At 34.6% G+C, this 22,762-nt stretch overlaps 1 protein-coding gene and 1 pseudogene across 2 annotated transcripts in view; one reads left to right on the top strand and one right to left on the bottom strand.

The window, feature by feature from the left end:
- The window catches only part of MTREX (Mtr4 exosome RNA helicase), a 105,100-nt gene that overhangs the window by 81,089 nt on the left and 1,249 nt on the right, over positions 1–22,762 (bottom strand). The window contains exons 1-8 of one of the 2 annotated variants that reach the window (XM_042986785.1): positions 16,329–16,519; positions 15,478–15,615; positions 14,048–14,114; positions 10,063–10,125; positions 9,101–9,213; positions 3,747–3,921; positions 2,142–2,232; positions 601–725 (exon numbers count right to left, since the gene is read on the bottom strand). In XM_042986785.1, the coding sequence (XP_042842719.1) occupies positions 601–725; positions 2,142–2,232; positions 3,747–3,921; positions 9,101–9,213; positions 10,063–10,125; positions 14,048–14,101 (621 nt within the window). In that variant the 5' untranslated portion in view covers positions 14,102–14,114; positions 15,478–15,615; positions 16,329–16,519. Of the gene's footprint in view, positions 1–600; positions 726–2,141; positions 2,233–3,746; positions 3,922–9,100; positions 9,214–10,062; positions 10,126–14,047; positions 14,115–15,477; positions 15,616–16,328; positions 16,520–22,762 lie in introns of those variants that run through there. The other variant, XM_007079939.3, reaches the window with a different exon arrangement.
- LOC107179410 lies at positions 16,000–16,638 on the top strand (annotated as a pseudogene).

Below are 22,762 nucleotides of genomic sequence, written 5' to 3'. Positions count from 1 at the left end.
GGAAATGCCCAGCTTTTTCCTGGTACTGAGGTCTTAGAGGAAATTCTCTTCTCAGAGGGCTCACTCTATGAATAAATGCATTAGTTTCCAAACCTGGCAGACCACCAGGATCAACTTGGGAGCTTTTAAAAGTCAGAGCTCCCAAGACCCTACTCCAGGAGATGCTGACATATTGGGTTTAAGATGGCACTCAGAAATACAAACTTAAGGGGCACCTAGGTGGCCCAGCTGGTTAAGCTTCCAACTCTTGGTTTCAGCTCAGGTCATGGTATCACGGTTTTGTGAGTTTAAGCCCTATGCTGGGCTCTGTGCTGACAGCGCAGAGCCTGCTTGGGATTCTCTCTCCCCACCTTCCCATCTCTCTCTGCCCCTCCCCCACTCATGCTCTGTCTCTCTCAAAATAAATAAATAAATTTAAAAAAAAATACACACTTGTAAAAAGCTAGTCAGTTGATTCTGATGAGCTTGCTTGACTTGAGAAGTAATTTCACATTAAAAGGTTTTCTTAATTCTAGGGCAGTATCAAGAACAAAGTATATAAGATAGCAATCACAACTTAACATTTTAAGTATTGAAGACTTCAAAAAACAAAGAAAATACCTGTTTATGTAAATGGCAAATCCATTCAGCAAACTGTCGGGCATTTGGAATAGTAGCCGAAAGAAAGACATAGTGGACATTGTCAGGAAGCAAAATAATAGTTTCTTCCCATACAACACCACGCTCTGAAAAAAAAAAACAAATATACCTTGGAATTCAGAGTCACTTTATTGGTAAGTAATCTAAAATTATCTTATCCCAAGCTCATTAATTAGAAATGCAGATCACTTTACACAAATATTTTTAGCTACAAATCCCTACTGAAAACTACTATGGTTCTTACTGTGAATTTACCCAGTAGAAAAGTGGGAGACTAAATCACTAAAAGCACAATGTACTCTACAATTACAGCCTCTGGAGTAGCTCCAGACTGAAACTTCTCACACAGCATAAGAGTCCCATGACAATGGAAACAGTATTTCCATTTCATTTTGAGAAAACAAAGTTAATAACTTTTAGAAAAGTTATACAGCAACAAATTTCAAAGACACACTGTTACTTTAAGGCAACTTTCATCCAAATTACCCTTATGATCTCTAGATATGAAAGATTTAATGAGCAGTAAAATCATGTCAGTTTTTATTTAAATGGAAAAAAAAATCAGTGTGAGACTTTTCTTCTAAAATAAATGTATCAATACAGGATTCAGAATTTTATTAAAAAAAAATTTTTTTTAATGTTTATTATTTTTCAGAGACAGACAGAGTAAGCAGGGGAGGGGTAGAAAGAGAGGGAGACACAGAATTGGAAGCCGACTCTAGGCTCTGAGTTGTCAGCACAGAGCCCAACGCAGGGCTCAAACTCACGGACTATGAGATCATGACCTGAGCTGAAGTCAGCCACTCAAATGACTGAGCCACCCAGGCACCCCCAGGATTCAGAATTTTAAAACCAAAACAGACCTATTCAAAACCTACTTTTATGAATTTGTTACTTCTACTACAAATACAGGTTAACTCAGTATTTTAGTTTAAATAAAAACTGAATTTTACTTTAATTGTGTACATACTAAATATTTAACTTTTAAAAGTAACCATTAGCCCTCCCAGCTCCACTCAAAAGTCCAAGTATACCTACTAGTCCTTACAATAGTGTAATAGTTCAAGTAAAGGGACAATTATAATTTTTTCTCATTTTTATTTCATAATCCTTAGTATTTTTTTTTACCATAACCATGCATTTCTTAGTTTTTAAAAACTAAAATAGTAACCAAAAATCAAGAAAGTTAACTCTGTAGGCTAAAAGTTTTAAAAATTCTTTAACAGTTATTTTGGAGCATTGTCTATTAAAAACAAACTAGTTTTAATTCCAATTGTTTTGTAAGAATTTGCATTTTTTCTTACCTGATTACTATTTAAGAAACTAAAGTTAAATGAGATCCTATCTAAAGTATTATATCATGTTTCTCACAATGTAGTGGAAAATCTATTAGAACTCTAGCCACATGAAAATTCAAAGCAAAATTTAACTAGTTCTTCAAAATTCCTAATGCCCTTCTTAAGGAAAATACATGGCACACATCTCAACATGGCAGAATATACCTGAATCTCTCATGTAATGAATTTCATCAAATATGACCCAAGCAACTTCTCGCATAACTTCAGAACCTCTGTACAGCATACTTCTCAAAATCTAAAAAAAATATAAATGATTTCACAAAATTGTGACACAAGTTCTTTCTAACAAGAAATTTTAGAAATGCTTTTTTAATAGAAGTATTAAAATAATTTTAGGAGATTACATCTTAAATACATTTCATAAATCAAATAATATTCCTTCTCTCATAAAACCAAAATAAATGGCTTTTCAATAGTTAGTAATCAGGTACAATCCATGGAGAGAATTATCACTCCTATTTCCATATATCTCAAGTATGAAGCCACTTCATTGTACATACAACACTCATCACAAGATCCACACTATGTAGCATATGAGAGTAACTTAAAATTATCTTCTATCCAACACATGGTACCTTATGCTGTTTACTGATTTTTTCTACTTCATCTCACAACATGGATGCTCTCTGGCAACCAGTATCCTGATTTTTGAGTTAAAGAAAATCTTCCACACATGGGAAAAAGTTTTGAGAATGGAAACTTACTTTGGGAACCAAAATGAAAAGTGAGCAATGTTTTTGGTTGACTCTGCAGACCAGAAGCTAATTTACACTCTGTTGTACCATGTCCTTATAAAATGCAGGGATATAAATCAAGTACGTATGAAATTACTTGGTATAGCAAAGATAACTGATTGTATTCAAAACATAAGATATAAACATATAGGTTTTAAGTAAAACTTAACTGCTATTATGGGAGGAAACTAAACTGGGCATTTTAAAAGAACTTATTTATGTATTTGTATCAACACTAAGATACAAAAATAAAAAGTGGAAGGAAAAGCCACTACTTATATGAAACTATGTATACAAAACTCTATTTTCTTTTTATTTAACGTTTATTTTTTGAGAGAGAGCACACACACAGGTAAGAGCGGGGGAGGGGCAGAGAGAGACTCCTAAGCAGATCCTCACTGTCAGCACAGAACCCCATGAGGGGTTGGACCTCACAAACAATGAGATCATGACCTGAACCGAAATCAAGAGTCTTGAGGCTTAACCGAATGAGCCACCCAGGTGCCCCTCACCAAATATTTTTAAAGACTTATTGTCAGTGACATGAAAACAAATTGACGGGATTACCCGGGGAGCTCAGTCAGTTAAGTGTCTGCCTCTTGATTACAGCTCAGGTCATGATCTCACGTTTGTGAGATCAAGCCACACCACTGGCTCTGTGCTGAGTGTGGAGCCTGCTTAATTCTCTCCCTCCCTCTCTCTCCGCCCCTCCCCTGCTTGCGAGTGCACTCTCTCTCAAAAAATAACGTTTTTTAATTAAAAATAAAAATATTTGGTGAAAAAAATCTATATCATATGACAAATAATAGAAATATTAAAATTTACAACTAAATTTATGTAATTACTAAAAATAGACCTTTAAGATGAACTTTTTTCCCTGTCAAGTAAATCTCAGAAAATAAAGCATTACATTTTGTTTATATAGAGCAAGTAAAAACGCATTAGGTGTACTAAGTGAATAAATACATTAATTAAATTTAAAAGGAAAGACTGGATGAGGCACCATATAAATTACCTCTGTGGTCATAACAAGACAAGATGCTGTAGGATTAATAGTAACATCTCCGGTCATCAAACCAACATCTTGAAACTCTTCATACATTTCTCGGTATTTCTGGTTACTCAGAGCCTTAATTGGGCTAGTGAATATTACACGCTGTTTTTCCCTTAAAGCCAATGCAATGGCATACCTAGAAATGGGAAAGCAAATAAGAATCAAGTATTTACAAAACCTTTTCTTTAAAGTATGTAATTTAAAAATTCTGTTAATATATAAATTGTCACAACTTCCCCTAATTACTTATTTTCAATGGACTTGGCAGAACATGAGTATCTTGTTCTAATCACTACTGACAAACTATTAAAATAATAATTATAATAAATCTGAAATGTAGTGGTCTAACCAAACAAGAATATTTAACTCTGGTCTCTTGGAGTTAATGTAACTTAATTATTAATACCAAAAGATTACTAATGGTTACCCTATTTCTTCCAAGTAAAACACTTTTGGTTCTATAAATGAGCCTCCAAAAGTTGAGAGCCTCTGCCTGTCTGTTTATACACACATAGAGCATAAACAATTACTGAACATTGGAAAATGAGCTTTGCTCTTTTGAGTTTCAAAAATAAGCTCATCCATATGTATTCATTCCCACATGTAATAGATACCAAATCAGTCCTTGCCTGGAATTATGGTAGGTCTAATTATGGAAAAGTTCCTCCATAGCTATTAACAAAATGCAATAAAGTAGTTTTGGTTTTCTAAAGAAAATTTAATTAAGTATTTAAATATAGACCATGATGACTAAAGTTAGCATTGTGGTAGAGTCTTCCTGTTTAAAACACAGTCTGGCCCACAAAAGGCTTATAACCTATTTGAGGAAATAATAATATCACAACCATATAACCATATTTCTCGAATAGTTAAACAAAAAATTAAAAGCTGTCCAAACATGATCAAACACAAACTTTGGGAAAGATATGAAAGAAAAAAGGATACAGAGATGCTACAATATATTATCTAAAATGTCCACTTTCGAACAAAACATTAGAAGATAAAAGAAACAGGGAAGTATGATCCATCCTTAGGGAAAAAAGCAGTCATGAGAAACTAATTCTCAGTGGGCCCAGATATTGGACTTAGCAGACACAGACTTCAAAGCAGCTATCAGAAACAAGTCCAAAAAATGGAAGGAAGCCATATTCTAAGAATTAAAGGAAATAGAGGGTAATTATTCAATAAACAGGCCATCTGAACAGAGAGATATTGTGTTTATACTTATACATAAATGAAAACCCTACAGGTGAAAAGTATAATAACTGAAATGAAGAATTCACTAGATGGGTTCAAGAGCAGATTTGAGATGACAGAACAAAGTATCAGTAAATATGAAGATAGATCAACAAAAATTATCAAATCTAAAGAAAGGAAAAAAGAGACAACCTCAGTGTCCCAGTGGAAGTTTCAAAGTGAGGAAAAAGAAAAAACTATGTGAAAAAATAACAGTGAGAAACTTCCTAAATTTGTTTTAAACAGAAATATATTAATCTACAGATTTGACATATACAATAAACCCAAGCAGGAAAAATGAAAAAGAATCACACCTAGAAACATTATCAAACTGAATGACAAAGACAAAGCAGTAAGAAAAAAACAATGGAAAAAATTAAAAGACCCAAATCAAACTCGTAGAGATGAAAAATCCATTGTGTGATTTGAAATACACTGGATAGAATTAAAATCAGATTAGACATGGCGGAAAAAAAGATGATTAAACTTGAAGACCTAACAAGAAAAGCTGTCCAAAGTGAAAAACACAGAATAAACTCCAAAAAACTCCAAAAAACCCACAGTAAGTGGGCTGTGAGACAACTTAAAGAGGCATGATACAAGTTTAAGTGAAGATCCCAAGGAAAAAGGAGGAAGGGGAATGTTTGAAATAAAAAATTGCTGAAATTATCCCAAATTTGATGAAAACTATAATAAACCTACAGATCTGAGAAGCCCAACAAACTCAAGCACAAGAAACATGAGAAGAGCTATGTAAAGTCACATCATAATCAAACTGCTCCAAGACAGTGATGAAAATTAACAACAGCCAAACATTCCATCAAAACAATATGCAGGAGGAGGAAAATATGGACCTATAACGCAGGGAAAAGTCAATCAAAACAGATTAGAAGTAACACAAATGAAAAAAGCAGTAACAAAGACATTTAAACAGCTTGTAAACAGTATTCCATATGTTCAAGAAGCTAAAAAAAGTTAAGCAGTAAGACAAATGGGAAATAAAACAAAAAACAAAAAAAACCACCACACATAAAAATAAACTTCCAGCAAGGAAAATCTGAGCTAATAACAAATAACAACATCTGAGATAAAAATACGTGGAATGGGATTAATGACATATTAGACAATGCAGAAGCAAAGATTAATGAATTGGAAGATACAGCATTAGAACAGGCCCAAAATGAACACAGTATCAATGAATCATGAGGCAACTTTAAGTAGCCCAATGTAATAGTAATCAGAGACCTTAAAGAAGAGAAGCCAGAGGCAACATGGAAAAACAAACCCAAAGTCCAAGAAACATGAAAAAAACTACATCAAGCCTCCTCATAAATTGGTTAAGGGGTGACTGGGTGGGTCAGTGGGCTGAGTGCCTAATTTTGATTTCTGCTTAGGTCATGATCCCAGGGTCATGGGATGGAGCACGGCTCCAAACTGAGCATGGAGCCTGCTTATGATTCTCTCTTGCCATCTGCCCCTCTCCCCAGAGCTCATGCTCTCCTCTCTCTCTCTCTCTAAAAATAAATAAACTGCTTAAAACCCTGATAAAGATAAAATCTTAATTAAAAGTAGCCAAGAAAAAAACGATACATTATCTGCAGAGGAACAAGGTAAGGATGACAGGGATTTCCTGTCATAAACTATGCAAGTCAAAAAATACTCTTAGAGGAATTAGAATTCTTTATTGACTGCAAGTATCTGTCAAAAATGAAGGCAAAGTAAAAGATGTTTTAGATATACAAAAGGTGGAAGAGTGGCACCTGGTTGGCTCAGATGGAGGACCATGCAACTCTAGTATCTTGCAGTTGGGCGTTTGAGCCCCACATTGGATGGAGAGATTACTTAAAAATAAAATCTTTACCAAAAGAAAGAAAAAATTAAAAGAATTTTTCATCAAGAGATTTGTGCTACCATTAAATGTAAAAGTGTTTCTTTAAGAAGAAGAAAAATGACGCTGTTCAGACAGCATCAGTTTAGCAGACTAATCTGTAAAAAAAACAGATAACGTTACCCTGATACCAAAACCAAAAAAAGATACTACAATAAAACTACAGACCAAAATCCTTCATGAACATAAGCAAAAATGCTTACCACAATTTAAGCAAATCTAATCCAATAATGTATCTACCAACATGAATTTTGGGGGGATTCCTAGACCCAATTCAAACATGGGAGAGGGTCCCCCACTCACAACACCAACCAATTCTCAGGCACTAGCAGGGTGTCTGAGAATTCAACTAAATTCTGACACTCCCCAGAGACAGCCTCAGATTCTACATATTAAGGGCTCAGTTAACACTGTCCTCCAGCCCCCACTTCAGATGCCAGTAGCAAGCTCCAGGCCAGATACCTGTGCTTTTGACCAAGTGATTTCAGATAGAGGGTTCCAACAACTTCCTCCTTGGTTCAGATTAATTTGCTGGAGCAGTTCACAGAGCTCAGTAAATATACTAATTATATTTGCCATTATATTAAAGGATACAAATCAACAACCAGATGAAGAAATACACAGGGCAAGGTATGGGGAAAGGATGAAGATCTCCCAATGCCCTTCCTATCCAGGTGTGCACTATTCTGGAACATCTGTTCCCAGAACATCTGCACATGTTCACCAACCTGGAACCTCACTGACCTGAGTCCTTTTGGGTTTATGGAAGCTTCACATCACAGTCACGACTAAATCATTGGTCAGTGGCTGATTTAACCCTCAGCCCTCTTCCCTCTATTCTACAGGGATCACATAGCTGATTCTCCTGGCAACCAGTCCATCCAAAGTCAACTCATTAAAACCTAACAAAAGACCTTTATTGCTCTTATCACATGAAATTCCAAGGGTTTTAGAAGTCTTGACCCAGGAACCATGGATGAAGACTAAATACATACAAGAAACATATTTGGTCATCAAAATGACTAAATATGTATCTTATAAATCACAATACTGCAGTTTATTACAAGCGTATGTATCATAACCTTGTGGTTTATCTCAGGCTGGTTTATTATTTGAAAATTAATGTATTCATTATATTAACAGAAAAAAAATTGGACAAAATACAATAGCAAAATATTCTATAGGCATATAAACACACACAAGCAAACTCAGAAGTGAACTTCCTTAAAATGATAAAAAGCATCTAAGAAAAACCTATAGATAACAACATGCTGATGAAGACTTAATATCAGGAACAAGGCAAGGATGTCCTCTCTCATCTCTTCCATTCAACATTGTACTAGGCTGTGCTAGTCAGTTCAAAAAGGCAAGACATTAAAAGTATTTAAAATAGAAAGAAGTAAAACTGTCTTTACTTGCAAAAATCAAAAAAATTTAAACAGTAAAAAGAATTTTTTTCTTAGTTTTTATTTATTTTTGAGGGAGAGAGAGAGCAAGCGAGCGAGCATGCTAGCAGGGGAGGGGCAGAGAGAGGGGGAGAGAGGATCTGAAGTGGCTCTGTGGGAGCCACTCCACAGCAGGGAGCCCAACACAGGGTACAAACTCATGAACCCGGAGATCATGACCTGAGCTGAAGTGAGACGCTTAATCATCATCTGAGTCACCCAGGAGCCCCAAAATTTAAACTTGTAAAGAGTGAGATTAAAAAAAAAAGTTATTTCAAAAATTCTTTTAAAAAGTACACAGTAAAACAAGAATGGAACAGAGGAACACAAAACAGCCAGAAAACAATTAATAAAATGGCAATAAGTACATATCTATCATTACTTTAAATGTAGATAGACTAAATTCCCAAATAAAAAGACACAGAATAGCTGAATGGAATAAAAACCACAAAACTCAGCTATATGCTGCCTAAAGAGACTCGCTTCAGATATAAGGACACACACAGACTGAAAGTAAAGGAACGGGAAAAGGATACTCCATGCAAATGGAAACCAAAATTAAGCAGGGAAGACCACACTCAGATCAGACAAAATAGACTTTAAAACGAAGACTATAATAAGAAATAAAAAAAGGACATTATATAATAATAAAGGAGTCAATCCAACAAGAGAATATAACATCAGAAACCAGCATAGGAACAAATATTAACAGGCCTAAAATTTCCTTTAAATAGAAAGCTACTCACTCAGCGCATACAGTTTTTCCTGCTGATGTATGTGCAGATACTAAAACAGACTGATTATTATCAACACACTGAATGGCTTCTCTTTGAAAAGCATCAAGAATGAACGGGTATTCCTATAAAAGAAAAAAAACAGTATTGGCATGAAAATATCTAGCCATATCAGAACACACTTAAAATCAAGAGATGCTAGCCCCCCCAGAAGCATTCTGGGAACACTTCTTTATGATTCTATTTAAAAATTATGCTACCCACCAGAGAAAATCAGGAAGACTAAAAAAACATCTTTAAACAGCACAGAAGCTAATTCTGCTATCTTTCAATTTACTATGCTAACATACACGTTATATTAGTTATAACAGAGTAACACTGCCATTTGTCCACGTTTTGTGGTAGGCACTGTGCAACACATTTTCCATATATTATTAACCTTCACAGCAACCCCTAAAATAGGTATTCTTTCCATTCGGATGGGAACTCTGCTCGAGTTCACTTAAGTTCCCTGAGCAGAGGCAGAATAATACATCTACTAGACTTGAAGAAATGCTCCGTTTTTCATTCAGAGAAAAAAACTGACTCTGAATTATCATTTAAGGTCTACCAGTACTTCAAAATCAATTTAACATAAGCATTAAAGTTTCATTAAAAGCTTGTTAAACTTCTCAAACTATATGTATGACATTGCACACATGCTTTTTTTCTAGAGAAAGATTGACATATTTTTCATTAAATTCTTTAAGAATGTGGAGAATCATTACTTTCATTTTTAAAAATCTCATCACATCATGCATGATTTTCTTCATGGTAGTTTACTGATTTGGTTCTCATTACATTTGACTTCAGGTAGCTTCTTCTTGGTATACACACACTGGGAAGTATAAAAATCTCATTTGAAAGAATTTATCTTTAAGATTTTTAGAAAAGAGACACAAAACTGTACAAACTGTATTGCCCAAAGTACAGACCTTTGCAGCTTTTCCAACTCGAGGTTTAAGTGGTAAATAATCTTCATCTGCAGGAAGTGCAACCTAATGTTAAAACAAAAATCACCAACTTACTATTCGAGAACTGATGAACATTCAACATTCCATAGTTAATGCTGGCTTGAAAAGTACAAGTGATAGGGTCTGCTACAGTCTTAGACACTATAAAATTAAATAACTGCTTTTAAGAACAAGACAAATGCTAAAGCTACAATAATCAAAAAACCTCTACTTATGTTTATCTAACGGTAAGGGGATTAAAACCCTTTAAGTCCATTTCCCTAAAGAAATTGTGTTTATTAAGGTCTAGGACCTATCTTAGCTATCTTTGTATTTTCCACATGTAATGTACTGCCTAATATTAAGGAATGCTCAAAAAAGCTAAATGGACATAAAAACGGATGCTGTCACATGAAAGAAAACCATGTAGAATAAAATAATACTCCGTATTTCCTAAAGCAGAAACTTTCTTTTTCTCCAGTAAAGAAGGTTAATATCTGGAGAGCAGGGGCAACTGGGTGGCTCAGTCGGCTGAGTGCCCAACCCAGCTCAGATCATGATCCCAGGGTGGTGGGATCGATACACCTCTGTCAGGCTCATGCTGTGCATAGACCTGCTTGGGATTCTCTCTCTCCTTCTCTCTGCCCCTCTCCCTAGCTTGTGTGGGTACTCACTCTCTCTCTCTCTCTGAAACCTGTGTCAGGCTCATGCTGTGCATAGAGCCTGCTTGGGATTCTCTCTCTCCCTACCTTTGCCCCTCTCCCTAGCTTGTGTGGGTACTCGCGCTCTCTCCGAAATAAAAGTGTAAAAAAAAAAAAAAAAAAGATCTGGAGAGCAGCAGTTCATAATGTATCTAAATTCCCAAGAATTAAACCATTTAGTGTTTAAATAATGCACAGGGGCAAAATAAGGTACACACTAAAATTAGAAATAATTTATAAGAGCAAAACCTAAATAAGCAAGTATTACATGAGATTATCCACCTTAGAAAGACTAAGAAATCTTCAGTAAATTTCCAACTCAATTACAGCTGACCCGTGAACATGGGGTTTGGGGCAACAACCCCCCCTACCCCCCATGCAGTCAAAAATCCACGTGTAATTTCTGATTCCCCTAAAACTTTACTATCAGTAGCCTACTGTTAACCAGAAGCCTTACTGGTAATATAGTTGATTAACACATATTATATACATGTATTTTATACCGCATTCTTATGAAAAAGTAAGCTAGAGAAAATGAAATTAAGAAAATCCTAAGGAAGAGAATATATATTTACAGTACTGTATTTATAAAAAAAAAAAAAAAAAAAAAGTCTACATTTAGGGGCACCTGGGTGGCTCAGTTAAGCATCTGACTCTTATCTCAGGGTCATGAATTCAAGCCCCAAGTTGGACTCCATACTGGGCATGAAGCTTACTTTTAAAAAAAAAAAAAAAAAAAAAAAAAATCTGTATTCAAACTCATGTTGCTCAGGGTCAAACATATAACCACAATGTGGACTGTATTTAAAAAATGAATAACTAGACTCTGATCGTAATTTAAAATAGTGAAACTTAGTAAATTATGAAACCTAATGAATATACCCAGTATAATGAATGTGTTAGAAAGACTGTGACATTCTAAATGTAATCTATAAAGGTGAGATAAGTAAGAATGTGGTATTTTATCCTGCATACATTAAGAAACACTTATCAAGTGTTTTTATTAATGAATGAATACTTCTGGGGGACAGAATAGTTTTCACTAGTCTTACCCTTAATACTGTATATTCCCCTTTATTAGTATTCTAAGAAATTTACAGGTAGTTTGATAGTGAGAAAACTACTTATGCTTTAAATTAAGGAAATGACATGTTTTTGTATACCTCCATCTCTTATGAATATGACAAAAGTGAGTCTATCCAAGAAAGCACAACTGTTGGTACACTGAGAAAATCAAATTTCTGGATCTGAAAATCTGAAGCCTAGACTCCAAATCATGTTATGATCCCCAATAAGATATGATTAACCTATATGGCTGTATCTGATCAGTTGAGTGACCCTCTCACATCTCTTTTGGTACTTTCTATGACATGAACCAAGAACATCAATGTGAAGCAATGAAGATTTTAGCTTCTATAAGATTTAACAGCAGCAAGAATAATAGGTTATGTTTCACATGTATAAGAATCAAAAAGTTTTTGTTTTTATTCTCTGAGAACAGTCTGGGTAACACTAACGTGTAATAGGCAGAAAAGAGAGACTAAGGAGTCAGATAAATAAAAAACCAGCAAAATGATCAAGAGTCAAACAGACATACTAAATAGTCATTGGTGATTCTTGTGACAACAGTTTGAAAGAAATGGAGAAAGAAGAAATCTAATTATAGTGTATTTATAAAAATGAATGGCAAGTTAGTCTAGCAGGGATTTTCCTAGCAGAGCACTCAATAGCAACTCTCAAAAGTAAGGGACCACATCTCTTCTATTTCTTTATACTTAGTGAATCATACAATGTTCCTGGCACTCTAAAGATATATACTGATTAAATGACCACAAAAGGGGGAAAAAAAACAACATAGTGGCTGAAAAGCAACCTAGAATAAGAGAATCTTCTGAATATTCATATGCTGATAGGGAAGGACAAATACAGAAGAGACTCAACTCTAGAAACAAGGGAAAATGAAGGCTTCTAGGTCATTGTGAAAGCATGACAAGTTACAACTAAGAACACTAACTGAACAAGCCTCCTTAGCATTGCCTTTTCCTTTTAGTGGACAGGACAGGTGTGAACAGGCTTGGTGAAGAAGGTTATAAACAGAGGACACTCCAATGTGATAGCCTCAACCCTCTAAATGAAGTAAAAGGTAAAGTTAGCTGCTAAAAAACTGAGAAGTGACAGAAGGAGGGATTGTGGAGAATTGTGAAGGACAGCAAGAACTTGTGACCTCTTAAGAGCAAATTGTGTGGCCTCCCTCCCCTCATCTTTTTTAATACCAGAGCATTGAATAGGGTCTAACTAAGTACTGAATGATCAAATGGGTATTACAAATTCCAAACTAAGTGCTATTCTAAAGGAATACAAAGGAACTCATAGAAACAAGTGCTAAAAAACAGGTATTTAAAAAAAATAAGGTTATAAATGTTTATCAAAAGCCATTTTAATTCGGAATTACTCTGCTTAGTCAATAAAGACTTTTAATAAGATTTTATTAGTATAAACAGTGTTACAGTTCTCTTAACGTTTTTTAGTCCCTTATATTTATAAATTCTTCTAAAAGGGGTACTACAAGCTATCAGCGGTTACCACATTGTGGCGAATAATGAAATTGCAATGTATCAGTAATCAGAGCAGGACATGAGAAAGCATGTGACCTATAAAATGGCACTATTACTTGACTTTAGGAGTAAGGGGATGAATGGGTATTGAACACCTACTCTGTGCTGGGTACCTTACACTAATTTTCTTCTATAATCTTCACAACCAACACATTATTCCAAATTTAAAAATTTTAAAAAACAATGTCAAAAAGGTTAAGAAATTTGGGGCGCCTCGTGGCTCAGTTGGTTAAGCATCGAACTTTGGCTCAGGTCATGATCTCACTCACGGTTCATGAGTTCAAACCCCAATATCAGACTCTGTGCTGACAGCTCAGAGCCTGCAGCCTACTTCGGATTATGTGTGTCTGCCTCTCCCCCCTTGTGCCCTGTCTCTAGGTCTCTCAAAAATAAACATTAAAAAAAAAAAAAAGGTTAAGAAATTTATCCAAGACTGTAGTTAGATAAAGTGCTGTTCAAGATTAAGTGCTGTTCAAGATACTAGCTCAGGTTAGGATACAAAACCCCAGCTCCTTCCACCTGACTATATACGCTACAGAAACTGTAATTGTTTCTAAAGCCCCTGAGGCTAAATGGCTTGCTGATCATATTAGATAGTCCAAAGCAAACTTCCATTTATAACACCAACTTCCATATACTGTTTGTGCTTACCTCATGTGTACATCCTTCAACAGTTTCAACTGATTGTACCTTGACTCTGGGCATCAAGTCAGCCAAACTTAAAAAAAAAAAAGTATTAAAGCTGTGTTAAAATACATTATTTTTCTATGATTAGATAATAAGCCTCCTGTATGAATTGCTAAGGAAAAGGAAACTGCCTAATTATGAGTATTACAAGTTGGAAAAAATCTGGCTATTAAGAATATTCAAAAAAGTTTTCACATTATTCACATATAGGCTGAGAATTCAAAATCAGTTAACATCTATTTTACAAATACAGAACAGATGCCAAGTGGATTATTCAAAGAATTATGTCAGCTGAATTCCAGTAACTATTTAAAAAAAAAGTACCCCTTCCAAAGCATTGTCACTACTTCAAAACATGAAGCTCATTATAAAAACCATTACATGACAGAGAGTACAAAATAAACTAGCTTAATACAGACATTGCTATAATTAACAGAAGTGTTCCCTATTCAAAATCTTAAGTTATACTCATCTAGGTTCTGTTTAGATTCTGAAAGGACATGACTGTGGACAAAGTAAAGAAAAATAGATGTATTTTTATACTAGATTATTCTTATTTACTTTTGATTTTTATTTAAATCAATAACCAATCATACTTTGAACAAAACCCAAGGGTTACTATAATAAGCAACAATGATTTTAAATTGCCACTATTATACTGTAACCTATTCCACTAGCTTTGGAAAACGGTGTATCAGAAATATTTCAGTGACACATCTACCACCATTTACAGTAGTAACTTCTGCTAACTACAAGAGCTAACTAGTTTAAAAAATTCAGAGTAAATTCTTCATGGTAGTGCCAAGTCAAAATATGGCATAAAAGAAGAAAGAAGCTGTGAAGATCCATCACACAATAACAAACAGGTTAACCTAAGTAACTGACACCAACTTTTATAAAGAGAAGAGAAATACCAGCTATTTCAGTCAGAGAAATCCATGGTCTCCCTCACTGATAGCAGTCTTGAGATTCAGAGCCACTCTATTCCAACACGTAACAGTAAAAATCTAATTCCTCTTAACATTCCTTTTCAATTACTTTTTCCATTGGGTCAGTTTTATTCTTTCCATTTATTCCACTCTCTGTGTTCCATCCTATTCTTTGACATTAATAAATAAAGGAAATGTGGGGTTTTTTTCTTAAAAAAAAAATCAGACTTCACGATTCTTTCTCACAAGTTGGATTCTAAAACATTAAAAGATGACTCTTCTATATTGTCTTCCATTTCCCCAAACTTATACAGATGTTCTATATTTTTGTATGAATGTATAACTAAAATACATTTTTCATTTCTTGAATTTAACACTTTCATAAAGTAGCATCATTTAAGTAATTTTCAAAACTTCACGCAACCATTTAAGAGTTACTGACATTTATGCCAATGGGAATACTACCTTAAATCTTCATTTATTGATTCTTCTACCCTAGGCTTCTTTCCAAATATGGGTTCATCTGTGCCCTCGAAATCTGCATCTCTCTTGGTTTTTGCAGTATTAGTTGACTCCGATTGTAATTTACCATCAAAACGTTTCCTGAAAAGTAAATGGTTAAAAATCGGTTCTGCAGTTTTTAAGGATGATTCCATAAAATATTACTCCATGTATTATATATGTCATTAACAGAAAAAGGCATGGAAGGAGATGAAACAAATCAAAACCGGCTAAAGCCCAGAATACCCTAATAAAACCGAATATCACTCCTTTGATATTTCAAAGTTTCTTGGAAGTTTTGCTTTAAAAATATTTTACAGCTCACACTAACTTAATATTTTTAAAAACCATGAATTAAAACAATGTTAAACATTTACATACAAGAGGACCTTCAATAAACATTTAATACTTTTGCTTTTACCAAAATATTACAGTTAAAGAATATTTTTTGTGGTTGGATTCATTGGTCAAAAGTAATGACAATAAATGGCACTTGGTGGACTAGAAAGCCAAGGGGAATTTAATCTGACCCACATGCTTTTACATCCAAAAATCAATCACATGTGGATTTTAGATGTAACTGTGAAAGGCAAAACAACAAAGCCTCTAGAAAATAAAATGAGAGAATTATTTTTATATTTTACTAAACAGTACATAAAATTATTAACCAAAACTTAAGTTTGATAAATCAGAGTGAACTAAAACTAAGAATTTCTGTTAATCAAAAAATATCATTAAGGGAGTAAAAAGGTTGGTGATGACATCGCCAAGGCAACTGGTGATTGGAAGGGTCTGAGGATTACAGTGAAACTGACCATTCAGAACAGACAGGCCCAGACTGAAGTGGTACCTTCTGCCTCCGCCCTGATTATCAAAGCCCTCAAGGAACGTCCAAGAGACAGAAAGCAGCAGAAAAACATTAAGCACAGTGGAAATAACACTTTTGATGAGATTGTCAACATTGCCTGAGAGATGCGGCATGGATCATTAGCCAGGGAACTCTCTGGAACCATTAAAGAGATTATGGGGACCACTCAGTCTGTGGGCTGCAATGTTGATGGCCGCCACACTCATGACATCATAGATGACATCAATAGTGGTGCAGTGGAATGCCCAGCTAGTTAAGAACTACAAAGTAAACTATTTTAATAAAGGATAAGTTGACGACCAAAAAAAATATGTGTGTGTGTGTGTGTGTGTGTGTGTGTGTGTGTGTGTGTATACATATATATATATATATCATTAAGAGAGTAAAAAGGCAAGACAAAAGAGTGGAAGAAGATATCTGAATCACATATAACTGACAAAAACTATGTAACTAAAATAGAGTGAAGATAACAAATTTAAAAATAAATAAATGAACAGAAGACTTCAACAGGTATTTTATAAAAGAGGATATCCAAATGGCCAATAAGCATACAAAAATAAACTGAAAACAAGTGCTCATCATGAAACTATAAATTAGACTATACCAAATCAGTGGCTCTCAAATTTTTGGCCTCAGAATTATTTATTGTCTTAAAAATGATTAATTCCAAAGAATTTTGTTTATGTAGTTATACCTATTGATATTTACCACATTAGATAATAATATTGAACAATTTTCTTATTAAAATATTTACTTATTAATTCATTTTAAGATGGAAACAATGTTATTTTAACATTATGTTAACATTATTACTGTTAGATTTAACATAAATGACACTTGATAAAAAAATAAGTATTTTCAAAAATAATCTTTAATGAGAAGAGTGACATTGTTTGTATTTTTGCAAATCTCTTTAATGTGTGGCTTAAAAGTATGCATCTGGACTCTGCATCTGCTTCTGCATTCAACTTGACATAGCTACTGTCATGAATTTTATGAACAATGTTGAGCCAAAGCCAGACACGAAGGAATGTATTCTAAATGATTCCATTTACATTACAGTCATAAACAGAAGAAAAACCTAACACATTATCAAGACAGTCACTTTTCCGGGGGAAAAAGAAGGATGTCTGAAATAATTCTATTTTTTGTCCCAAATGGGGGTTACATTGGTGTGTTTATTCTATGAAAATTCAACTTATGGACTTTCACACTTCTCTTTTTATGTTTTACTTAGAAAGTTGTTTTTTTTAAATAAGAGTATCAAATAGTGGTAATGATGTGAGGTATGCCTGAACAATCTTTCGCTAACAAAGGTTCTTCTTTGATGCTTAGCAAAACTTGAAATATGTAAACCCAATTCCTCCCAATTTAGTGGAAAAGGTAACCATTCTTGCCCAGTCTATTTATTGCTAACTACTTACATGAATCTCTTTTGGACAAGCCATCAATATCCTTGGTCCTCAGTAAAGTAAGACATTTGGAAGATACTGAAGATCCCTTTAGTTCTAACATTCCACTACTCTAACCCTGATTTAGTAAGCATCTACAAAACCACTACACTTAAAACCTACTAGCAGCTGGTGACAACCATAAAACAAAAAAATTAATTCCTAGACCTTTGAGAAACTTAAAATCTAAATTTATAGAATACCTTCCTTCAGAAGTGCTATATTATTAAGACTGTTATGTTAGAGTTCTAGGTCCCCAATTATTTATTTCTCTTACAGCTTGGTATGTATGTCACATGTGGAATTTGCACCCTTGAAACACCTGAGTTAAACAGAAAGATGGAAATAAAGTGTCACATATAACAAGCTTACCCTTTAAGAGTAAGTTTTTTATTACTGAAACCCCATGAACATATGTTATTTCTAGACATGACAACCACATCATGGAATCCAACATAGACCCCTTTTCTTATAAAGGATATTAAAGCAATTGGCAAAATATGACTAAGTGTATAGATTAGATAATAATACTGTATCAATGTTAATTTCTTAATTCTGACAATTATTCTCAGGATTGAGACAAGGACATCATTAAGGGGGAGAGGGAGATGAATCATTTGGCCTGCCACACCATTGAAGACAAAGGTGCATCGCCTGTGGAAAAGAATTTGGCAACACCTAGCAAAACTACATACATTTACCCTTTAACCTCAAAATTCTACTAGGAATCTGTGCCAAAATAACATGGCAAAAAATTTTTAAAAATTTCAAAAACAGACATGTACAAGGCTATCTGTAACAGTAAAAAACTGAAAATAACCCAATGTAAGAGTTCTATATACTAACATGGAGGTATCTGTATTTCATCATGCTAAGAGAAAAAAGATGAACAGTTTTTAAATGGCACCTTTTGCATAAAAATGAGTGAAGACAGACATGCACATGTGTATTTTCAGAAAGAAAATAATAAAAAGAGGGGCGCCTGGGTGGCTCAGTTAAGTGTCCAACTTCAGCTCAGATCATGATCTCACGGTTTGCAAGTTTCAGCCCCAAGTTGAGCTCTGTGCTGACAGCTCAATGCCTGGAGCCTGCTTCGGATTCTGTGTCCCTCTCCCGCTCTGCCCCTTCCCTGCTCATGCTCTGTCTCTCTGTGTCTCTCTCAAAAATAAACATTAAAAAAAAAAAAAATTAAAAAAAGAAATAATAAAAAGAAACCAAAAACTCAAGGAGAGGGAACAAACAGGACAGAAGAGGCAAAGATAAAATCAAGAATACTGTTTTATACTTTTGATTTTGGAACCATAAACTGTTTTACCATGATTTAAAAATTAAAATTTTAGCAATCCTTAAAATGGAAAATAAGTTGAAACAAGTGAACATAACAGGTATCAAATTAGTAGCATAAACATTTCAAAAAGGAACTATTACAGAGTATTTTCACTGTTGGTGTGCTACATTTTTTCTAAGGACAAAAAGAACCATGAACTAGAACCACAATCTATTCAATATTTTATTCTGAATTGCAGTATTATTATGCACTGTTATTTTTTTAAATATTATAAGAATACATAAAATAAAGTTTATGTAATATTGTTACGGATGAACATTTTCAGAAAAAAAAAGGATAAAACTATAAAAACCAAAAAAGCCAAATAAAGACCCTATAATATTAATTGTATTGTAAATGTCAGCATGAACTCTTTTTCTAAAAACAATGATTCCCCAGTTCTTTCCATAGTAAAGACCTAAAAGCAATGAAATCCTGTACCCAAGAGCACTCGAAGCCCTAAAGAACATTTCCCACTATAAGGAACTAGAGACCCTTTGAAGACACCAGATTCCAGGTCTGGGCTGAAAATGTATACTATGAGTCAAGAGTATCTTTTGGCAAAAAGCAGAGAAGCTATCTAAGACTGATGAAGCTTGTCAAAAGGAGACAAGAGCCAACACGAAGAATTAGCATTGGTAGGACTATGAAAAATAATAATGCAAATGATTCAAATGTCCGTCAAAAGATAAAGGTATAAACATATATGCTATATCCATAAAACTGAACACCACTCAGCAACAAAAAGGAACTGATGATATACACCACAACTGAACAAATCTTCAAAGCAATGAATATGAGAAACCAGACCAAAAAGGAATATATACTGTAGTATTTCATTTAAAATTTAATTCTAGAAAATGCAAGCTGTTCGCCGGTGCCAGAAAGATCAGCGGTTGCCTGGAAGGAGGACTGGAGAGAGGGGTGCATCACAAAAAGGCATGCAGAACTTTTGGGGGTCTTGATTGTGGCAGTGATTTAGGATACTTCAAATATACCCGAATAAAGCTTAAAAAAGGTAAAGAAAAATGAGTGCAAAGGAGTGTAACACATCAAATCATGAAAATCCATTCATCAAGAAGCTAAACACATAATCATACACCCATGCTGGTCACCATTGGAAGTTCCTTAGGACACAACTAATCTCTGTTAAAATTGATAAATTATCAAGCATTTTTCCTATTTCTTCTATGCACTGTATTTCAAGGTAACAGCTGGTATGAGAGTGTTCTTTTTTTTTTTTTTATAGATGGATGTGAGGTAATAAACGTAGAAAGGACAAAAATAGAAAAACTGCCATTTTGCCAACCACCAACAAAATAATGGAGCTAGGCAATCAACATAGGTGTGTGCTAAACCCATCATGTGAAAAGTTGAAGAGGAGTTAAGATTGATCTATCTTAACCCAATGATCGATCTTAAAAAGTGTGGAATAACACTACATATGTCTCATGATGTAATCTTATGATGCAATGCAATTGGAAGTACATGGCACCACTATGAATTATTCCTATCTAAAACTGAACCTGAATCTAATCAATTCTATCAGAGCTATCGAATATATACATATATAATGCAAGCTACACACATAATTCTAAATTTCTAAAAACCACATTAAGAGTTAAAAAGAAACCAGTTTTACAGTATTTCATTTAACCCAATATATGGAAAACATTATCAATTCATTACATATCAAGATAAAGATTCATGAGGCAGTTTGTGGTTTTTTTTTTTTACACTAAGTTTTCAAAATCTCATATTACATTGAGAGCATTATCTCAATACTGACTAGCTACAGTTTAAGTATGCAATAGCTACAGTGGTGTAGCGGACAGTGAAGCTTTAGATATAAGGACAATTTACAGTAAATACTTGAGGATACAGGAACTAGTTAAATGACAGCCTAAGAAAGAAAATCCAGGGGACGCCTGGGTGGCTCAGTTGGTTAAGTGCCCAACTTGGGCTCCGGTTATGATCTCATGGTTTGTGAGTTCGAGCCCTGCATAGGGCTCTTTGCGGTCAGCACAAAGCCAGATTTGGACCCTCTGCACCCCGCCCCCCAACTCCCCTGCTCGTGTGCACTAACACTCTCTCTCAAAACAAATAAGTAAACTTAAAAAAAAAAAAGGAATGTTGTTAGTAAATAAAATCCCTTAAGTCCCTAGTGTTCTGTATTTTCTTATGTATTTCTCTTCTCTAATGTTCACATATTTCCTAATAAAATTAAAACGTAAATTTGATTATTTTTGTATCCTACAAACTCTTCCTTTAGAAGTTCGTGGAAACAGCTTACCACTAGTACAATGCAAAGTGAATTAATTTTACCTTAGTAATTTTGAAGCACGGTATTTACTAAAGTGGGAAATTACTTGTGTATTATCTTCATTATATTGTAGTTGCCCAAACTACAGTAACTATTAATTATTCCTATACGGAAAAAAAATAAAAGCAAAGAACTGTCTTTCTCATTTTCCCTTAAATGTTCCCCCACCCTCTCCCAACTCCTTTTAACTCAATGACAAAGACTATTTTTCTACTGTGTTTCATTCCCATTTACAAGACATTTTACAGTGATTATTCTGCTATTCCTCTAATCTCTGTCTTCATCACTGTACTTGCCCAAAGGATCTCCAACTCAAACACTACCAATTCAAACATCCCTATATGTACACATAACCTCCTGTTCTAAGGTTTGCCCAAACCCTAATTAAAATTGCCCACTGGACACCTCCATTTGGATATAGTATTATCACTTCCTTCGTCTCAAGTCAAATTAATTTCATTTACAAATCACTATCTCCTGTAAATTTCCATAGTTTTCCTCTTCTTGTTATCCAAATTCAAAATCTCTTTTGAGGCACCTGGGTGGCTCAATTGGTTGAGTGCCCGACTTCAGCTCAGGTCATGATCTCGAGATTGTGGGTTCTAGCCCCACATCGGGTTCACTGATGCCAGTCAGCACAGAGCCTGCTTCAGATCCTCTGTTCCCCTCTCCGCCCCTCCCATTGCTTGCTCTCTCCCCAAAATAAATATTTTTTAAAAATCTCTTTTGACTCCTTTTCCATTGTTCTGACCTGCTTCATTGTTAACACACATCAATTTTTTCCTTCACAGCATTTTCCACCTTTCCTTTTCCTTCATTCTGCTACCTCCTGAATTGAGGTTCTTTTCATCTCCTAAATGAATAAACTGAAATACTTCCCTAATTCCCTTTCTTATTTTTATTATCTTTCCTCCTTCAACATACTCTGACAGCCGCTATCACATTAATTTTCCTAAACTACCACTCTACTTAACCAATCACCAAGTTAGGAAAAAATTCGTGGTATTAAAAGTGAAATTAAAACTCTCATGCTTGACATTTAGCATCCTTCACAGTCTAAATAAAACCAACTTTTACTCTGTTTTATCTCTTGTCCCTAAACAAACACTCCCTCTAGCCCGCCAGTAACAAATCATTTCCTCTCCCCAGAATAGCCTCTTGCATGTAAGAATCCCTGAATGACAGGGACACCTGGGTAGCTCAGTCGGTTGAGCAGCCGACTTCGGCTCAGGTCATGATCTCGCGGTCCGTGAGTTCAAGTCCCACATCAGGCTCTGTGC

Source organism: Panthera tigris, chromosome A1 (assembly GCF_018350195.1).
Source record: "Panthera tigris isolate Pti1 chromosome A1, P.tigris_Pti1_mat1.1, whole genome shotgun sequence".
NCBI lineage: Eukaryota > Metazoa > Chordata > Mammalia > Carnivora > Felidae > Panthera > Panthera tigris.
The sequence above is the reverse complement of the archived record's forward strand: the minus strand, read 5'-3'. Positions and strand labels throughout refer to the sequence as shown.